Genomic DNA, 15,487 nt, shown 5'->3' on the forward strand with positions numbered 1-15,487 from the left:
CTCCTTTGTGGCTACTGGCAATATTATTTCAAAGGAATAAGAAGAACCAATTTGACAGCACCAAAATAACTTAATCTCACTAAAAGCTCATATGCTGGCAAGTGTGCCACTCCTTGCATGTGCTATATGCTACCTGGGAAATGCTAGAGGACTACTTAGACTGATTTCTCAGTCTTTATTAGTCAAAAGAACATGTTATATCCCTAGAAGAGGCAGCCTCTAGGGGTCAGGAAGAGGTGGGTTCAATAAATATTGACTGTGTAACCCTGAGGCAACCAATTGACTTTTTAGTGTTCTAGGCTAGAAAGTATAGAAAAGGTGCCAATTTGCAATGGGAGAGAGAATTTCCTCATTCAAGAGTTCCCTATACCAATGAAATCGCAAGTCTAGACCTTATCCCCACATTACTATGCACTTATCTTCTTGCTCACATTAACTTTTAAAATTGATCAACTAAATAATGCCAACAGCAAGGTTAATTGAACTTCTGATCTAAGAGTCTTCAGTTCCTTATAACTCTTTTATCACTTCTTGTTTTAATATCACAAAAATTAAGAAGAAAATCTTGGCTACTTTTAGATGTGTGATAGTGTAGTAGAGTGGAAAGATCAGTGATTTCGGAATTGAAGGATTCCCTGAATTCAAATTACAAGCCTTGCCAATTGTTGTCTGTATAACCTGAGGTAAGTAATTGAATCCCTCTAGGACTCAGTTTTTTCATCTGCAAAATGAGGCAGGTTTGATTTGATAAACTCTACGATCCTTGCCTGCTCTGAATCTATGATTCTGTGTTACTCTTGAAACATTAAGCATCTACTAACTACATTAATTCAATTCACATAATTTGAGGTTGTTCCAAACAACTTTGGGTAGGTTATATTTTCAATATGATTGCAGAATGAAATTTTGCTCACTCATTCTAAGTGGAAAATACATACATATGTATATGCATACACAAACCCATTTATAGTCAGGACTGCAATTCTAATCCAAGGCAAAATGCTTAACAATTATTTCGACAGATGGTTATAAAATACAGCCTCCCAAACCATACTGGAGAAAACCGTCCATCATGGCTCCTCTGATAGAAAGCTTACTGACCTTTTGTAGAAAGGTATTCTGGAAGATATCTTTAGTGATGGAGTGTTAGTGGAAAACTAAATGAATCTGGATTTATTTCATAGGACTGGCCAGTCAGTCATGAGCATTAATTAAGCACTTACTATGTATCAGATGTTATACTAAGCTCTGGAGAAACCAAGAAAGGCAATAAACATTCCCCACCCTCGATAAGCTCACATTCTAATGGGGAAGATATGATGTAGGTATGACACAAGATGTATGCAGAGTCCATGGAAGGTAACTCAGAGGGAAGTCCCTGGGAATGGAAAGGGCAGTGCTGGGAAAGGCCTTGGGCAGAAAGTGCTTTTTTCTGCTTAGATTTGAAGAAGCTAGGAAAGCAAAGATACCAGAAAAGTACATGTATAGTTCATGTGAAAATTCTGTTGCAACCAGTAAAATAGAGCTGAACATCATATTTAGATTTAAATCCTAAGCCTACTTCTCTTTGAAAACTTCAATCCAAAAGCTGAACCTTTAAATTGGAAAGGAAATGGAAAGGAAACTTTTGGGTTATGTTTTAGGGATTTTCCTTTTGAGTAAACAAATAGTAAACAGTCATCTATATGAAAAAGAAACTATTAAACAAGGTTCCCTATACTTTATGAATTAGGACAATGGCATTTTAACAAGAGAACGAGAAAAAATCTGAAATACAAAATAGCCAAAGTAGAACACACAATAAGAGCTTAAACAGCACACTCTGTGGGCAAAGATCAGTGTTGTAGAAACATTTCTTCCCTTTAGTCTGTGATGTTTGGATGTTAGGAAGTACTCAGTCTCATAAAATAGCTTTAGAGTTATGCTAATCTGTGTGCCACATTACAAAAAACTGGGGTAGAAAAACAAACTAAAATTGCAGTATTAAGGGAAGAAAAGTCTTTCTTCAAAGCTGCTGATTTATAATAGCATGCTACTGGGTCATGAACCATCTTGTGAAAAGGATGCCTCTGATTTTCCTGGAAAAGACTGTTCTGTTTTTAAATGTGTTTCCATCAAAGAAATGCCATAATTAGTGTACATTAAATGGCAGTTCTAGAAGAAAAAGAATACATGAGAAGTGTGTTTCCCTCACAGGTGAATAAATTGAAGCTAATGTTTGAGTGTCTGGAAACCATGGTGACAGAGCACAAAAATATACAAAGATGCCTTCCCAGGTAAATAGATGGTATGTGCTCTTTTTTAGAAAGATGTTTCCATTCAGCAGCTTTCTGTGGTAGATATTTTTAATGTGTCCCTAAAGGCTGATAGAATTTTGGATACAGTGGGCATTTTTTCCCTTTAAGTCTTTACTAAAGTAGAGATGAAGAATTTTTTATGGCAAAGGACCTATGACAAATTAAACACAAAAGGACAAAAGTCCAACAGGAAGTCACTAAAATATTGAGATATAATGTTTCACGGTGGTCCTCTAGTTCCTGCCCTATACATGGTCACAGTATGCAAGCCTATTTGAGTCTTTTCAGACAAGTAGCAGTAACAGTACTACTACTATTACCATCATTACCACTACTATTACTATAACTACAACTACTATTACTACTACCACACTACAATTATGAAATTTCTAAAAGCTAACAACTCTATTCCATTTATCAACATTATAACAATGAGACATCATGGCCTGAAGAATAATAAGATGATGTGTAAGGGAGTGATCCCCTTATGTCTTCAGAATTTCATTCTGAGTTTCCCATCTTCCCTACACCAACTTACCCTGTAAAATTTCAATCTATGGGATACTATGCATACTTCCTCTAAATCCTTTTAAATCTGTTTTTCTAGAATCTAGGGTAGATGTCAGATTATACACAGAACTACACTCTTTTAATAGAGTATGGAAGGGTCACTTCTACCTATGGTTACCATCATTTCCTTCTTTTTTTATTCAAAGATATTTTATTTTTCCAATTACATGTAACAACAATTTCTAATATATGTTTTTTTTTGAAATTATAAGATCCAAATTGTCTTCCTCCCTCTCTTCCTTCCCTCTTCTCTTTCAGAAAAGGTAAGCAATTTGATCTGATTCTCATCATTTCCTGCCCATCATCCAAATCCTCCATAGAATCAGATTCAGGATAGAATTTCTCCTTACTGAAGGATGAAATTGAAGGATGAAATTATTGCTAACGCAATTGAAAAGGTATTAGCTATTCTGTTTTTGGCAGGTAGAGAACACTAGCAAACAAACATCTGGATAATTGAAATCCCCTACCAGTATTATATCAAGGTACTTCCAGGCTTATAGTCTATTTTCCCAACTCATCTATTTCCTCTTTCTGTCTTGGAGATCTGTGGTAAAATTTGATTATAAAATTGCTTGTGTTGAATATAATGGGCTTCTCTACTAGTAGCAATGCAATGATCCAGGACAATTCTGAGGGACTTATGAGAAAGAATGCTATCCACATCCAGAGAAAGAACTGTGGGAGCAGAAACTCAGAAGAGAGACAACTGCTTGATCACATGGGTCAAGGGGGATATGATTGGGGATGTAGACTCTAAACGATCACCCTAGTGCAAATATCAATAATATGGAAATATGTCTTGATCAATGACACATGTAAAACACAATGGAGTTATGTGTTGGCTATAGGAGAGGGGTGGGAGGAGGAGGGAAAGAACATGAATCACGTAACCATGGAAAAATTCTCTTAACTAATCAATTAAATAAAAATTTTTAAAAATTGTTTGTGGTTTTCACCTCCATTGATCTTCCTCCAAATGCTATGCTTTGCCCCTCTGATTCCTGTACTGCTTCATATGAGAACAACTTCTTAATATAAAATGTCCCTTTCACCTTCTTATTTATCCTGCTCCTTTTGAATACCTATCCAAAGACAAATTTCAGTCAAAGCTCCATGATACCAGCTGAGATAAAATTTGCCTCTTAGTGTTATGATCTTTAGTTCTTCTGTTTTGCTGCCTTAAACATTTGGGCATTTGTGTGCAGATATTTGAGGTCATTGGTTTTATTAGCTGTTCATTTTACCCTGTGATCTTCTGGTATCTGACCTACTAATCTTTATCATTTGCTGTAGCTATTCTTTGTGATATCTAGCTTAATAGATATAAATAAGCAGTTTTCTCCCTTCCTCATCCTTTATAGTTTAAAGCTCTTTTGATTATATTTCCAAGACACAAGAAAAATAAATTCTTATTCTTTCTACCAATCAATCAATATATATTTCACACTTACTATATACCAGGCACTGTGCTAGGTTTTGGGAATGCAAAAAAGACAAGAAAGTTACAATTTAATAGAGGAGACAATTAGCAAATATATACATAGCAGGTTATATATATATATATGTATATATATATATACACATATCTATGATATATATCTAATAATTATCTGAAGAAAGGTACTAGAATTAAGAGAGGTTAGGAAAAAAGACTTCTGGTGAAAGATGGGATTTTTGTTGGGAGTTGAAGGAAGCTGGAGAAGTCAGAAGACAGAGTTGAGGAGAGAGAACATTCCAGGCATGGAGGACAGCCAGGGAAAATGCCCAGAGTCAAGAGATGGAGTGTCTGGTTCATGGAACAGCCAGAAGGCCAGTGTCACTGGATGAAAAGTATGTGGCAGAGAGTAAGATGTAAGAAGACTGGGAAAGTGGGAGGAGGCTAGGTTACTAAGGGCTTTGAATGCCAAACAGAACATTTTGGAAGTGACAGGGAGTCTTGGGAATCCATAGATTAGGGGAGTGATAAGATTCAATTTGCACTTTATCTGGCTGAATGGAGGATGGGTTGGAGTGGAGAGAGATTTGAAGCAGTGGATTCATGCAACATCCAGGTATGAAGTTATGAGGGCCTGAATCAGAGTGATGGCAGTGTCCAAAGAGAGAAGGGGGAATATAAAAGAGAAGTAGCAAAGGTGAAATTTTAAAAAAGGCAACAACTTGGATATGGAAGATGAGAGATAGTGAGGACTCCAGAAAATCTCTTAGTGAGCCTGAGGGAAAAGAAGCATTGTGCTGTCCTCTACAGTAGTAATAACAGGTGTGGTAGGAGAGTGGGAAGGCCTGGGGGAAAGATAATATTTTATGTTTTAGATATGTTGAATTTAAAATATCTACTAGACATCCAGTTTTAGATGTCTGAAAGGCAGCTGGAGATACAAGATTAAAAGTCAGCAGAGAGACTGGGGCAAGATAAGTATATTTGAGAATCATCACTTTAGAGATGATAATTAAATCAATAGGAGCTGCTGAGATCACCAAATGAAGTAGCATAGAGGGGGAAAGAGAAGAAGGCCCAAGAAAGAACCTTGGGAGATACCTATAGGTAGAGAGTTAATGGCCTTTGTGGCCAGAAGTCTGTCAACAATGTATTATAAGTTATAGTTCAGAAGTTCTTAGATACTACCTTTTGGGCAAGCTATTCATTTCTCAAATCAAATTTTCTCTTCTGCTTCTCTTGCTTTCAGTGGGTAACATTAAAGAAAACATATTCTGTGTCCCTATCTTCTATAATTTCTTGCCCAAGACTTTGTAAGCATTGGCAAAGTTTCGTCTGGCACTATTAACTGTGCTCACATGAATCACTACAAGTAGGTAGTAAACCTCTATTTGATAAGACTGGGGAGGTTTTCTGTTTTTCTTTAAAGGCATGGCTAGTATTTGATAAGACCAAGAACATAAATTACTGAAGGAAAAAATGAGTGTTGCTGGGAAAGATGGAAAATTATTAGGGAGAGATTACTTTTTTTTTTAACCCTTACCTTCTGCCTTAGAACCAATACATAGTATAGAAGAGTGTTAAGGGCTAGGCAATGAGGGTTAAGCAACTTGTCCAGAATCACACAGCTAGGAAGTGTCTGAGGCCAAATTTGAACCCAGGACCTTCCATCTCTGGGCCTGAGCTACCCAGCTGCCCCCCAGAGATTAGGTTTTGACTGTCATCTTCCACTATAAGTGATATTATGTTCCAAATAGATTCTTTTGATCATAAAGGTCATATCATAAGAAAAATTAGAGAAGATGAAGCACCTTTAACAACTATCCCTAGCAGGAAATCGTAATCAAAAAGAGTAAAAGACAAAATTAATGAGTTTGATTACAGAAAAGGTATCATATGAAACAAAGTCAATGTAACTAGAATAAGGGGAAATTTTCAAATAGGAAAAAATAATCTTTGCATAAAAAAACATGGATAAAAGTATGGTAACCAAGCTATAGAAAGGAATTCATACAAATACATGACCTTTCTTTAATAGAAGGAAAAGGGTGATCCAAGGACATGATTCTCAAAGGAAGTCTTATCTTTTGAAGAACTGCAAAATACCCACAACTATGTAAAATATTTTTCCAATTGCTAATGATATACCAGATGCAAATTAAGACAACTGACATTTTATATAACATCATTCACAATGACAAAGATAATGAGAGACAGAAAAAGTCAGTGTTGGAGAAGCCATGGGAAGACAGGTCCTAAATCAGTGTTTGTTGAGCTGCAAGTTTTTCTAGCCATTTTATAAAGTGAGAATATAGCTAAACTGTATATATCCCTTGACCCAAAGTTAGCATTGCTAAGAATATACCCTGAAGAGGTTAAACACAGAAATGTTACATATGTATCAAAATATTAATAGCAATACTGTCTTTGTTGGCAAAAATGGAAATAAAGCAGGTGTGGATTATGGATTAACTAAAGAACTGCTGGTCATATTATGATATATGAATATGATGGAATATTATTGTATTCTAAGAATCAATGAATATAAGGAATCTAGAGAAATGTGTAAAGACTTATTTGAACTGATTCAGAGCAAAGTAAGCAGAACTGAGAAAAATATATACCAAAGCTACAATAATGTAAACACAAACAACAGAAAAAGGCAGACAAATTCTGATAATGGGTCAGATTTCCATCCTCTTGGCAGATAGGTAGAGGAGGGATACAGCTGTTAAGTATGTTAACTATCCAATGAGATTGCTGTCGCTATTCATTTTACCTAAATGTCTTACTTTTTTTCAAAGGAAAGTTCCTGGGGCAGGGGTGGGAGATGTTGGAGGGTGATAGCCAATTTTATCCTATTGATTTTGCCTCTGCCACTTTTCTTGTATCTGTTTCCTTTTCTTTTCTGATACTGCCACCACCCTTATCACCTCACACCTAGATTATTGCAATAGCCTGTTAGAGTATACATAATAGGCAAAAGGAAACAACTGTTAATCTTTTTGATATGAAATAACTAAATAATGGCTACTAAGATGCATTTTCCCTTTTTAGTTTCTGTTAATATATTATATCATATGTACTCCAGTTAAGGATCTGACATTAAATCTCACTGATTTAGATATTAGATATTATTTGGCAGTCTTTTCATATGGAAAAGAGAGAGCAAAAGTCTCACCTTCAAATTCTTTCCACATCCCCTTTTTTCTGTTTGCAACATTAAAGGTTTAAAATTTTTCCAACTTTCCAGATCCTTGGATTTCTATCAAGTACCTCAAAGCGATCAAGTAAATACAAAACCTAAATCAAAGGAGTTATAGCAGAACTCCTGCCCAAAGCCTCCAGAATGCCAGCTGGGACCTGCTTGTAAATTCCTCAGCATAGACAAAGTTACTGAGAGCATCTGAATCTGGTTAGCACAATGTCACCCCCACAAATCTCGAATTAGCATTAACATTTCCTGAAACATCTGAAAGGGAGAATTGGGATTTTTTTTTTAAGAGAAAATCATGACAGGAAACAGCTTATGTTGGCAGCAGACGGAATAGTATAGCTAATTTCCAATTCTATCGTTTGAAGAAAAGCAATGGAACTGAAGGGGTTCTAGAGATGAAGCAGAAGTCATTGTTTAATAAATGATTTGCTACCCAGGTCATTTTTCTTTCCTCCCAGTCTCTCTATGATCATGGCATGGCACAGACTCTGGACAAAGAAAGAGGTACCAGCTCAATGTTATTGTTGTAGTGAGGGGAAGAGAAGGGGATGCAGCATAACTTTGATTTTCCAAAATCCAAAGTGGCCTTCATCTTCACATTTACCAAAATTAGAGAATGGACTATAATTCTGGCAAGGAAGGATTGTCTGCTTACTACTGAACAACGTGGTAATTCCTCCTTCTAAGATTTGACTAATTTCATCTGATATATACCAAACACTTGAAAGGTGAAAAGCCAAGATTCTACAGTAGTACTTTGCTTTTAATTTGTCACAAATTTAAGAACCTATTATATACAAGGCATGCTAAGGATAGAAATAATGAAATAGTTCCTTTCCACAAGAAACTTACATTCTATTGAGGGGATATAGGATTTGAACAGATAAGAAATAAAAAATAAATTTGAGGCAGGTGAAAGCACTAACAACTGGGGGGCATCAAGGAAGGCATTATATAAGGAGGAGGTGATACCTGAGCTGTCTTTTTTTTAACTTTTACCTTCTGTCTTAGAATTGATACTAAGTATTCATTTTAAGGCAGAAGAGTCATAAAAGCTAGGCAATTGAGATTAAGTGACTTGTTCAGGGTCACCCAGCTAGTAATTGTCTGAGGCCAGATTTGAACTCAGGAAAAGTTTTTCTGACTCTAGACCTTGCACTCTATCTCACTCTCTCTACTGTGCCACCTTGCTTCCCCTAGAATTGATAGCTTTGGCAAATACATGGATATGAGGTGAGGGAAAGGTAAGAATTAATTTAGTATTTGCCCACTTGAGTGACTAAAATGATAGTGGTGTGCTCCTATTAGAAATAGGGATGCCTACAGTAAGAGATGGGTTTGGTGGAGAAGATAGTAATAATGTCCATTTTGGACATATTAAATTTGAGATGATGAAGAAACAGATCTTCAGATCAAGATGTCTAGCTATTCTAGTTAATTAAACCATATTTTTCAAGTGTTTACTATGTGTGAGATTTATATTAGATATTAAAGATACAAAGACAAAGACAAAACAATCTCTTGACTTCAAAGAGCTTCCTTTCTATTTGGGAATATAACATATCAAAAGAATATGCAAAGTAATTAAAAAGTGACTTCAAAATGAAGAGAGTGCTAGCAACTAGGGAGAATTAGGAAAGGCTTCATGTAGGAGATGATACCTAAAATATGCTTGCAAGGAGATTGGGAATTGTATAAGGCTGCAGTGAGGAAGTAGATTCCAGACATGGGGGATCACTTGTACAAGGACAAAACAATGGGAACAGCTAACAGACCAGTTTGACTAGAGCAGAAAATAAAGGAAGAAAAGTAAGATGAAATATGACTAGAAAGATAGCAGGGATTTAGAAATATAGGACTAGAATTTGAGGAAAAGATTTGGATTAGATACAAGATCTGAAAGTCAACAGTACAGACATGATCATTTAACATACAGGAGCTGATTAGATGACTAGTAATAATAACAAAAATAGCTGACATTTATATATACATTTATATATGTACAGTTTTCAAAGTGTATTTCATCTTCACACAACCTGATAAAGTGACATAATTTTGTGGTAGAATTGATTGGCATGAATGTATGACCTCTTCCAGTAGTGTTCAATCACATGTGAGTAGGAATAGAGAAGGAAGCTTGGGAGGGTTAACTGAAGGCTGGGGTTTGGCAAGGCACACATGATGATAGGAGGACGTCTTTCCCCAGAACACCCCACTGCTTGTGCCTTCTGCCTGAGATTACCTTCTTACTTACTCTATGTCCACCACTATTTACATTTTCTTTCCTATCATTATATAAAGCCCTAGAGTCAAGGACAGTATTTTAGTTTTTCTTTGTATTCCAAGAATTTAGCATAAAGTTTGATATAAAATAAGCCTTAATGAATTCTTGACCAACTGACAAAGAAGCAAGAAAAGGGCAATGTATAGAAGAACTGATCAACTATAGAATGAAATCTATGAAGGGAGAAAATGAGACCAGCATAGGGATAATGGACTGCAGGTAGTGTCATGATGAATAGGTTTAGTAGTGACAGCAGATAGAGCACCAGGTCTGAAGTTGAGAGGACTTGGGTTCAAATATGGTCACAGTTACTTCCTAGCTATGTGACCCTGGGCAAGTCACTTACCCTCAATTGCCTAGCCCTTCCACCAGTTGTGTCTTACAACCGATACTAAGAAAATAAGAGTTTAAAAAATAAGTTTATCAGTGGCAAGTGAGGTTGTGGAAAGATAGAAGGTTATGATCAGAGAGAAGAAACTCAGAGTTCAAGATAACGTTTTGGTGGAGACCTCTAGGATGTGACCATCTTTCTGGGTAGCTGAAATGGCATCAAAATGTAGACCTTGGAAGCCAGGCTCTTTAAGGGAACATCAATAATGTATAATGTATCATGAAGCAGCCAAGTATCAAGAAAGACTTGAAGTCGAGGAATACTATAAACAAAGCACCAAACTCCTAGGGAAATGAGAGAAAATGAATGACCTGGGGGCTGGCATAGACAACTGAGGTGAGAAACTGGCTACAGTGATGTGGACTGATAGAATGAAGTAGAAATTCTGAGTTATAGTTACAAAAAGAGTCTGTAAGTAACAGTGATGAGCAAAGAATATGCCTGCTCCTCTTCCTGGACCAGTGTGCCAGAGGGCATGAGAGAAAAAGAGTCCAGCATGATAGAGGGTTGGAAGGGTTGGAATGTCTTCCAAAGGTGGGAAGAACATGAGGTAAAAAGATCTAGGATAAAAAGGTGATTGCCAGCAATAGAGTGGTATCCCAGGGGGCTTTGGCAGTATGTGCTATTATGGTTTTCCATTTTACATTTGTGGAAACTGAAGCAAACAGTGGTTGGTTTTTTGTTTTGTTTTGTTTTTTGTGACTAGCCAAAATGACAGCTAATAAATGTCTGAAGCTGGATTTAAATGTGGGTCTTCTTGACTCTGGGGCTAGCACTCCATCCACTGTACAATCTAACTGGAGCAGGGAACAGAGAGGGAGAAAGGGAATTTTCTTTTCAGACTTAAGAGTCCCAAGGAAAACAAGGCTGGAATTTTCATTCCATAAGATCAGGAAAGAACCCACTGATTACCCAAGATGACTGAATATGGTGTTAATGCAGGGACAGTGCATCAGTTTCTATGGACAATCATTCCAAATTTAGGGACTTAAAGGTATAGACAGAGTACCCTCAGGAAACAATAAGTGTTCAATGCCTGTGGCCCAGATCAAGCTATCATTCAGTATCATCCCTGTATGTCTATTCCCATAATACATGGAAATGAAGTCTGTCCAGAAGATCCTCTGCCAGACAGCTCAACACTTGGAGACTCCAGAAGCTTGGACTCCATGGTGCTTCCAACTCTTCGAGGTTTGATGTGAGTGTCTTTGGGCACATGCCTTCTACCGACTCAGAATCCTTGAGGCCTGGGATCTCTTATGGTTCTGAGACTCTATGGGCAGCACATGGTGCTGACTGGGCCTCTGAGGTCTCCACTGAACTCCCATTCAGTTGTAAGTATATATCTCCAAATAGCTGAGTATGAGGCATACTCAGAGGGTGCCCCCACCCCCCATGTGTGCAGCAAATACTTAGTTTCCCCTCTTTAGTCCTTGGAAAAAGATATTCTTTCAGGGAATATAGGAAACTATTTCACCCCCAGCTTCTGGAGGAATAAAAAGACACACAAACACATACACACATACACATGCTCTCTCACTCACTCACAAAAACTACTTAGATGCAGGTTATCTTAACCTAGTATCTATGAACTTATATCCTTTAAAATATTTTGACATTTGCACGTCAATATAATTAGTTTCCTTTATAATCCTGTGTGTTGTGTTTCATGCATTCTGTTAAAAAAATAATCTTGTGTGGGAAGAAGTAAAGGAAGAGATGATTTCAAAGAAACCTGAGAAGAATGACATGGAGTGATGCAGACTAAAATAAGCAGGACCAGGAAAGCAATTTATATCATAACCACAATATTTTAAAAACAAACAAACTGGGGCAGGTAGGTGGCTCAGGGAATAAAGTGCCAGGCTTGGATAAGAGGGGTATAGGGTTCAAATGTTCTTTGCTGTATAAGCCTGGGCAAGTCACTCAACCCCCCCATTGCTTAGCCCTTACTGCTCTTTCTGCCTTGGAACCCATGCTTAGTATTAATTCTAAGACAGAAAATAAGTGTTTTTTTAAAAAAATAGCAATTCCTGGCTGCACTCTGGATTTTGGTTTTGCTAGCCATAATTGAGCAATTGTACATTACTGCTACATTAATGTTTCAAAGCACTGGGATAGTCTACTTCTAACTTGTAATTAATTATGTTTGCCAATTATCTGTTTGAAATAAGTTTGTGTCTCAACAGCTTATTGAAACTGTTAAATTGTACAGATATTGTTAACTGTGGAATGTGCTTAATAAAAAAAAAAGTTTGACCTTTGTACAGAAAATCGCAAACTAATATCAAACAAAGTATAGGTATTATGCATTATGGCTAATCTCACTTCATGCAATTGTTACTTCAGATACTAATTTGAAGCTGTCTTAATAAAATATTCCTCCTATACCCTAAAATAAAAATAAAAATAAAAAAAACAAACAAGACTTAAGAAGTCTGATCAACACAATGATCAAATATTATTTCAGAGGACCAATAATGAAGACTGTTACTCACCTCATGACAAAGATGATGAACTCAAAATGAAGAGTTAGAAGCCTATTTTTGTGCATGGCCAATATAGAAAGGGATCCATGACCAAAGGGGGAAAAAAAGTCAAGAATCCTTGGCAGTATTTTCAGCCCAAATTCTTTCAAGGAAAGAAACAATAATATAACTTGTTTTCCTAGAAAGGTACAGTTGAAATTGAGGACTTTGGTAGTATGTTTTGCATATTTATTCTACAACTGCAAGTTTGATGTTAGTATATACATACCTGGCAGACAGGGCTGGTTTTCTTGCAATACTTCATTTGGTTCTGCAAGTACAGGCACTTCTTCAGTAATGTACTTACAGAGCTCTTTCCCAAGATACGTTACCTATATATATTTAAACATAAAATATAAATTCTTTATGCAGCAAAAAGATCTCTCTTCCATAAACTAACCCCCATATAATAAAATTTATGAATATGGTACCATGTTAACAATATGATTTAAGCAATTATGTAAATAGTTAATTAAGTTTCTTCTGTTAATTACTTTTCTCTATCCTTTGCATAGTTTGTTTTTACATAGTTGTTTGCATGTTGTATCCTCCATGAGACCATGAACTTCTCAAGGGCAAGGACTGTCTTTTATCTTTTTTTTTCCCCCAGCACTTAGCACAGTGCCTAGCACAGATTAGGTGCTTAATAAAGGCTTATTGACTGTGTTTTTAATTATTTTTTAAATTATGTATTTCTTCAATCAATAAAAAATCTGCCTTCTTACTCTTCTATCACGACAACCTTCCTATCTCTTAACAAACCCTGTTACAAAAACATATATAATTAATCAAGACAAATTTCCACATTGGCTATGTCTAACATATATATATATATATATATATACACACACACATGTATATGTATTTATACATATATACGGTATATGTATACATATTTTTATGTCTATACAAATATTGTTAACAGATTTTAATACATGTACATATTTATAGATTTTATGTATATGTATACATATTTATTTATTTGTCTTACTCTGTACTCTGTGTCCTTTACCCCTCTATCAGGAAATAAGTATCATGTTTCATCATTAGTTTTCTGGAATTGTGGTTGGTCATTACACTGATAAGAGTCCCTAAATACTTCAAAGTTGTTTACCATATTGCTTTCATTGTAAAAATTGTTCTCTTGGTTCTTTTCTCTTCACTTTGCATTAGTTTATACAAGTCTTCCCAAATTTCTCTCAAACTATCCCTTTCATCATTTCTTATAATATAACAATATTCTATCACAAATTTGTTCCAGCATTCTCCAATGTATAGGCACTCCTCAAATTCCCATTATTTACCACTTCCAAAGAGTAATAAATATTTTGTACATCTTGAGAGTTGTTTTGCTTAAAGCTAATCTCTCCCTTAATCTATCCTCTCCCTAGTCTCCCCCATCCTCCCTTCTCCCCTTTCTGTCCTATTTCTTTAAATGGAATGTATATCTGCATGAAACTCTAGGTGTATGTGTATCTTTCCTTTGAGGTTAAAGTATCAGCTGTTTCTTCCACCTCTCTTTCCTTATTTGTATAGATCTCCTATGTCTAATTATGTGAGATATTTTTTTACAAGCCTTTTTTCTCCTCTCCCCCCTCCACTGAATTTCCATTCTTCTCTTAAGATCATCAAGACATAACAGAACTACTCCCAAGCTTCCCTCTATGACTACTGATGATGTTAAGGCTTAGAAGGAACACATGTCATTTTCCTATTTTAGAATGTAAGCAGTTTATCCTTGTTTAGCCAATTATCATTATTCATTCATGTTTACTTTTTTATGTTTCTCTTAACTCTTGTGCTTGAGCTTCAGAATTTCTATACAGCTCTAGTCTTTTCATCAGGAATGTTTGGATTTCATTTAAAAGTCCATCTTCCCACTCTCACCCCACCACAGTATTTATAATTAGTTTTTCTTCTTTATTCTGAGTAAGTTATTCTTGGCTATAAGCCTCAAATCTTTTACATTCTAGAATACTGTATTCCAGACTCTGCTATTTTATAGTGGTGGTTGCCAAGTTGTGGATGATCTTGATTTGGTTCCTTGGTCCTTGGATCCTTTCTTTCAGGCTGCTTGCCATATTTTTTCTTTTGATTTGAAAGCTCTGGATTTTGGCTTATAATGTTCCTTGGAGTTTTCATTTGGGGGTTGTTTTTAGGAGGTAACTGGTAGATTCTATTTTTTCTCTATTCTCTAATTCTAAAAGATCTGGGAAGTTAAGATTTCTTATTTTTATGGTGCCTACGATTTTTTTTTCATGGTCATGGTGTTCAGATAGTCTAATGATTCTTATTTTTTTCTCCTTTATCTGCTTTGTAGGTCAACTTTTTGATATGAGATACTTTAAATTTTCTTTTATTTCCTTTTAGTCTTTTGACTTAATATTTTAATATTTGTTGTCTCACAAAGTAATTGGCTTCTATTTGGTTCATTCTAATTTTCAAGGCGTTTGGTGCTTGAGCAATATTTTCTACCTCTTGTGCATAGTTCTGAGTCACCTTCCCAATTCTTCCAAAACTCTCCTTTCTTTTCCAATTTTTTTCCTTGTAGTATTCTCATTTTATTTATAAAAACATTTTAACTCTTTAAAAAAAACTATTATTATTAAATCTTACTTATATTATATTAGATCTTACTTATAGTTGTTTTGGAGTCATTCTCTTTTCCTGTGTTTGTTTCTTGAATGTCTCTGCCATAGTATGCATCCTTCATTTTTTTAAATTCAAAGATATTTTATTTTCCCAATTACATGTAATATTTT

General features: G+C 35.7%; 1 protein-coding gene across 1 annotated transcript in view; it reads right to left on the bottom strand.

Annotated features, from left to right (window-relative positions):
* ANKRD31 (ankyrin repeat domain 31) overlaps nt 1–15,487 on the bottom strand; it is a 186,213-nt gene that overhangs the window by 8,260 nt on the left and 162,466 nt on the right. Inside the window, exon 24 of the mRNA XM_056821110.1 lies at nt 12,955–13,057. Within this exon, the coding sequence (XP_056677088.1) occupies nt 12,955–13,057 (103 nt within the window). The remainder of the gene's footprint in view (nt 1–12,954; nt 13,058–15,487) is intronic.

Source organism: Monodelphis domestica, chromosome 3 (genome assembly GCF_027887165.1).
Source record: "Monodelphis domestica isolate mMonDom1 chromosome 3, mMonDom1.pri, whole genome shotgun sequence".
NCBI classification, from domain to species: domain Eukaryota; kingdom Metazoa; phylum Chordata; class Mammalia; order Didelphimorphia; family Didelphidae; genus Monodelphis; species Monodelphis domestica.